Source organism: Polyodon spathula, unplaced genomic scaffold (genome assembly GCF_017654505.1).
Source record: "Polyodon spathula isolate WHYD16114869_AA unplaced genomic scaffold, ASM1765450v1 scaffolds_231, whole genome shotgun sequence".
Taxonomy (NCBI): Eukaryota; Metazoa; Chordata; class Actinopteri; order Acipenseriformes; family Polyodontidae; genus Polyodon; species Polyodon spathula.
Window position 1 is genome coordinate 13388 of NW_024471724.1, and position 6613 is coordinate 20000.

Below are 6613 nucleotides of genomic sequence, written 5' to 3' on the forward strand. Positions count from 1 at the left end.
AGTTCGTCCTGCAGACAGATGCATCGCAGACTGGTCTGGGGGCGGTTCTGTCCCAGGAGAGAGATGGTATAGAACACCCGATACTATACATCAGTCGGAAGTTACTGCCCAGAGAACAGAGGTATTCGGTAGTGGAGAAAGAATGCCTGGCAGTGAAATGGGCAGTGGAATCTTTAAAATACTATCTTCTGGGACGACCCTTTGTACTCATCACAGATCACGCTTCTTTAAAGTGGTTAGACACGATGAAGGATTCAAACGCTAGGATTTCGGTCTGTGATTCAGCCTCCCGACAGTAGATGGCATCAAACCAACTCGGGACTTCCCTTACCAAGATCTCGTGACCATGGCAAAAGTCATCTTTTTGAGGGGCGGCACCTTGGTGAGGGGCGGAAGTACGAGTATGTAAATTCCAGCCACTGGAGTCAAGTGAAGGATAAGGACACTTGTCAGTTGGGGATTGGTGTTCCACTGACTACAGAGGCGGGACATTACATACTAAAGGGAACGTACTACTGTGTTCGGGGTTGGTCCGAAAGTAAAATAGGAGGAGTAACGGGTGGAGGGAGAGACTAGTTTGGTGCAGCAGGATTTTTTGAAAACACTAACATTTCTTTTGTCTTTTTTTGTTTATGTATGGTTCGCCACGAAGACGATTAAAGACGAGTCATCACGGTCTGTTTTGGATTTCACCCCTGCACTCCTTCCCTCACACCATTTTGTTTTCTTTTGTTATTTAATTATTTTGTTGTGTATAGATAATAAAAATAAATTATTTTATTTCTGTACACATAAATTCCCTGTCTGGACATTATTTTTATCTGTATACATAATACTGTCTGGACATTCCCATTTCTCACTCGCCTCACAGGCAGCTTCATTTATTAGTGTGTGTGCATGCGTGCGTGATAGTAATTGTAGTAAATCATATCAGTGAAATGCTAAATGAAGCACTTTGTAAAGTTTGTGGCTCTTTGTCACTGTACATTTTATTTCCTTGGCTTTTGGTCTGTCAAAGGTTGACCACCCCTGTCTAGTGGAAACTACAACAGCAACACAATACTTCACGTGAGATTTCGAAATGTCACTTTCTTTTCAATTTGTGGAAAACTACAAATCTGTCATTTCAACACGTTCAATTATCATTCTTAATCCTGCAGGATGTGATGCAAAACGTGTGGCCATGGCTGTAATGCCCCCCCCCCCCCCCGTTATAATCTGCTAAATAAAAACGCTGGTTTATTTTGTCAACATTGTTTTCCTGTTACCCATATGCAGGTGTATGAAGCGAGTGATGAACTTAGCAAAGAACGAACTGTAATGCTGCATTTCGGGTCTCAAAACCGGTGAAGCCCAGGCTAGGGCTGCATCCTGTACCCCATGCAGAGTGCCTTTGCCTGATGCGTCACCCGGAAGCCCCTGTTTTTTATACGGTTTTAATGTCTAAAATAGTGACAAAATTTGGTTCAGAATACCAAATGTTTACATTTAAACCACGGTGATGGTGAATGAATAGCGTCTTGCATCTTTGAAATAAACTGTAAATAATTTTACAAAAATATGGGAGATTTACTTAACAAGTTGCAACCCCCCCCCCCCCCCCCCCCCCCCCCCCTGCCACTGCCACAAAAGGAAAAAAAAAAGCTGCCGATTCTCAAACGCCAGTCCTGAATGTGATGCAGAGAGAAGAGGCAGCGCACTTGTCAAGTGACCTTGCTTTCACAATGCGACTGGCTGCAGGAAGGCTGCGCCTTCACAGAATAACGTGCGCTGCAAGGCTTGGGTCCAGTATGAGTAAAAGCCAGAGTGGCACGTTGGTGACGGGGCCGTCCACCGTGAAGAGAGAGTCGATTTTACAGCGCCTTGAAAAATAAAGCAATCGTTATAACTGAGTGAAACTGATGGAGGCAAAGACCGGCAAGCCAAGCACATCAAGAGCGGAACCCTTCCTACACACCTAGCTGTGGTTTTAAAGCTCAGTGTTTTTTCAAACAGCTCACGCCCTTGCGAAGCAGCACGACTGCATTCTGAATGGAGGCGTGACCTGGACGAGACAGAAGGGTTAAATGTGGGTTGAAATCCTACAGAAAATTCTACACAGGCATAGGAGTGTATGCACGCTATTGCGAAGAGCCAGCGTCGGCCCAGTTCTGCTCAATAAGTTTGTGTTAGCCAGGTCTACAGACAGTTCCATTACTGAGGCAGTGCTGTGCTGCGTGAAGCCTGCTGTCCATGCTGTTGTCCACACTGGGGTGTGGAATGTGAAGAAGGCAGACGGAGAAACCCAGTCACTGTGTCTGGGAATGAGCGCTCGTGTTTATTGGGTGGGTGGTGGGTGGGTGGGTTTTTTTATTCAATTTAAAAAAAAAAAAAATCTACATTTTATATCTTAATTTTTTTAAGGAAAATAAAATGTAGGCCTAATATTTTAGGGACAGTTGATTCCGACTCAGCAACTTCACATCAGGGCTAGCAAGTTTACAAAAGGGACTGGTCCTCAGGACCACAGTTTTGTTAGTTTCTAACCCTGTATTAACAGCATTCCCACGCCTTGATGGCTGAATATCTGCTACAGTGTTCATTTCTTACTGTTTTCGTTTGAATCGCTACAGCATGGCATCGGGTTTCAAACGACACCGCTGTTCCTAGCAGGTACATACCAGCAGCAAGTCTTTGCCCAGCTCGTCCATGTTGGCAATGGGACTCTGTGTGTGGGGCCCAGTCTCGCTCCAGAAAGAGCTGTGCTCTAAGATACTGTTCTCAGGCCATTCTTCTTGTGGGGGGGGGGGGGGGCGCCGATAAACCTAAGGGATACAAGAGTCAATTATTATTATTTATTTTTTTAACTTAGTGGTCGCCAATTATTTTTATTGTTTTCTCCCCAATTTAGTAATCTCCAATTATTTTTAGGCTCAGCTCACTGCTACCACCCCTGTGCTGACTCGGGAGCGGCGAAGATGAACACACGCTGTCCTCCGAAGTGTGTGCCGTCAGCCGACCATTCACTTACACTGCTACAGACTCACCATGCAGCCACTCGAGTGTCTACAGCGGTCGGAGGACAAATGTTGCAGCCCTGGTTCAGCTTACAGGCAATGTCCGTTCAAGGCACCGTGGGCCGGTCCACCCCGCGACCATCGGTGAGCTCGACTGAGCTGATTAAATCAGCCCCATTTATCTGTAAGGACTATGGAAAATAAACAGTCCTTTTTAAGGGAACCGTCTGCCAAGTGGGGCAGAGACCCAGCCTGAGCACGCACTGTAACAATAAACACAGCGGACTTGATCAGGACTTCAATACCTCTCCATACAAGCATGAAAACAGCGTTGATACAACCGCTGGCCTTTACAGAGGGACTTGAAATAGTGTTGGATCCCGACGCCAGTACTGTTTACAGCGGGACTTGAAATAGTGCTGGATCCCAACGCCAGTACTGTTCATGAATGAGATTCACACATGCAGATTACTGCGCTCTGCTTGCACAACACATTGCTACAATTAGGGCATCTGTTTTTCGGTTTTTGTTAATTGTGTTTTGAATTTGAATTTTTCAGTGTTTATTTTTAGCTATTTCTGAGTTTTATGTAAATTTTTTTTTTTTTTTCGGGGCTTTCGTTTTTGATATACTGTATGAAATTAGTGTTTTCGGTTACTTTCCAAAATGCTTGAGCAGTTTTTTTTTTTTTTTCCAGTCAAAATATGTATAGCAGTAACTGGACAGGACTTGCACTCTTAAGCTGTCCTTTCTTTCCTTTGCTGTCTTCCACAAAGAAATCCCTATGGTCACAGGCACATTCTTCTGGGGTTTTTGTGTGTAGGCATTTTTTTTTTTTTTTTTTACTTTTCACCACAATTCTGTTTTAAATCCTCCGTATCTTAACTGTAACGCAGCTTTAAATCCTGTGAACAAGCCTCCATTCCCGACTGTAATCTCGTTTTAAATCTCGCAAGCAGAGTCTCCAATAGAAATGCAGGAATGTGCTGTCACTCAGTAGTTGGGGGGGGAGGGTTTTTTTTTTTTCGGGTTTAAAGTAGATAACCGAGATAACACGGGCACAAACAAAGGAGATAGCTGCTTCCGCATCCAGCGCTCAAAGAATATCACAGACATTTGCAGAGCTTTTTGAGATGTTATAGTAATAATAATGACTGGGATCGTGGTGATAAAACTAGTGACCGGAGAGGATTTATCGTTAAATAGGTCTAAAATGAGATTTTGCGAAGGCTGCTTTTAATTTAAATATTACGATTAATTTCAACTATTGTACCGAAAAAAAACCATTTCTTTTGTTCTGAGATATTGGGTGGGTGATGTCATGTATTAAGAAGAAAGGCATGCTGGGATATCCGCTGATCACTTGTCAGCTGACGGCAGAAGATGCACGGGAGAGGAAGATCTGAGGAGGAGGAGGAAGAGTTTGGAGACGCACCGTGCCAAACTTATAAATCTGGGAGACTCCAGTACTCGGCACCAATAGGCAATGTAATATTTGTTTGAGTTTCTTGAGGATGAAAAGCTGTTTTATTGAGGAGGGTGAGCTGTTTAATAACTACAAAATTGTTACAGACCAAAAAAATGTGCTGTTTTTTTTCACGAAAAAAATGAAGTTCATATAACTTTTGACAAACTGCACATCATGGGAAAAAAAAAAAAAAAAAAAAAAAAAAAAAACAGCTGGCATTTTGAGACAGGTACCTTAAATGAAGAAACTCCTTAGTTTAGGTTTTCAGTGTGTTACTTCACTGGAAATGAAATGCTTTTAAACTGTGCGGTTGGAGCGTTTGTTACAATCATTACACAATCAAAAACAAATGGTCATTTACTCAGAACACAGCGCCTGTTTAATTACCTTAAAAAATGACTCTCGTTAAATGTTTTTTTTATATTATTCTATTATTATTTGTAATACTGGCTTGAAGCGGGAATCTGTTTAAGGTAAGGCTGCCTCCACACCGGACAGAGCGACGCGAGCGAAGTCTCCGAACATCAATCCACACCAGAGATGACTTGGAAACGATGCACAAGACTGGAAATAAACACATGACCCCGCCCGTGCATTCCTATTGGACATACTAGAGATGGGCTGTCCCATTACAAAACAGGTCTTGCTTTGATAAAAGGTTACCACCCTGACCTCTGGCAACTCCGTTGTAAAATAAAGGTTGGGCTTGAAAACGCTATGGATCCCAGTTACTGATCACGCCTGTACATGCAACAGTGTTATTGTTATTATTATTAGCACTGTAATTGTACAGTCATGGTACCAGTATTAGTCTGATTGGAAGTCCGGTACATCAGAAGACAGCTGGACAGCAGTAGTATAGTTGAACTGATATTTTCAACAAAATGATTTTATTGTTATACATTTATATATACAACTTACTGCAATCTCAATTGTGTTTCTTTACAAATTCCTTCTTTGATCCTTTTTGTTTATTAACTTGTTAAAGTATTTTAAAGTGCAACATTATTATTATTATTATTATTATTATTATTATTATTATTATTATTATTATTATTTTCCCTTTTCAAACAGTCCGGTGAACTTGACAGAAAATGCTGTATAAATATTTCTCATACTCTTGTAAACTCTGTCTGTGCATGGTGATGCTGGGATGTGTCACACACAACACAAACACATTCCTGACTTTGTTTTACAACGTACACAATAGCAGGCCCTCGACAATATTTTTGCTTGTTTGGTGAATCTCCATAAAACTTCCACTTAATCTAAAATATTGTTTATAACTTGAACTCTGCAACTTTTAGGAGCCAAGAACAATTAAAAACGTCTAGCAAAGCTAATGATCCGTTCAATGAAGGGTCCAGTTAAGTAACTGAGAGCTCGGTTGGAATGAAAACCAGCAGAAACACACAGGGGGTCGCCCAGGACCAGGGGCTGAGTCTTCCTTCCTTTTCACACCTTAAGACATGCTGCCCTCTAGAGGTATTGCTTTGAATACTACCTATCAACTCAAATGTAGCGCAAAAAGCCTGGATGCAGCTCTCTCTTACCTGAGCAGGTGCAGCTCAGCAAATATACAGCCAGCGCTCCACATATCCACAGATGAGAGGTAGCTGGAGTAAAGCAGCACCTCCGGAGCTCTGTACCACAATGTGACGACCTGCAACGGGGGACAGAAAAAAAACTGCAACAGCTGCACGCAGTAAGACTGCAAGCAACGCCCGTTCAGACTTACAGTGCTGTTTAACCCTGGCTTAAAAACAATTCTCAGCCCAGTCCTCCCAGTCCTGCAAAAGGGCTCCTTACAATCCCACAGCAGGGATTTTTTATATATATTTTTTTTTTCTCCAGACTTACTTTGGGCGTCAGCGCCATGTTGAAGATGTAGAGGCGCGCCAGGCCGAAGTCCGCCACTTTAATCTGTCCCCGGCTGCTGATCAGAATGTTCTCCGGCTTCAGATCCCGATGAATTACCATGTGGGTGTGCAGGAAATCCAGACCGCTCAGCAACTGACACGTCAAGTCCTGAACACAAATGACAAGCTGCAGTTTCTATGGATCAATTCAGAGGGCATGTCCTGATGAACGCTGCATGGGGGGGCCTGCATTTTAAAAAGTGAAAAGAAAGGACTGGTGGATTTTTTTG

At 42.7% G+C, this 6613-nt stretch overlaps 1 protein-coding gene across 1 annotated transcript; it reads right to left on the reverse strand.

Moving 5' to 3' along the window:
* Positions 1–5968: 5968 nt before the first annotated feature.
* LOC121308091 (cyclin-dependent kinase 6-like) lies at positions 5969–6492 on the reverse strand (the record flags this gene model as incomplete). The annotated part of the gene is made up of 2 exons (XM_041240383.1): positions 5969–6127; positions 6325–6492. Coding segments are annotated over 2 exons (282 nt in total), but the record flags the coding sequence as incomplete, so codon positions are not given.
* Between the last annotated feature and the right edge of the window lie 121 nt (positions 6493–6613).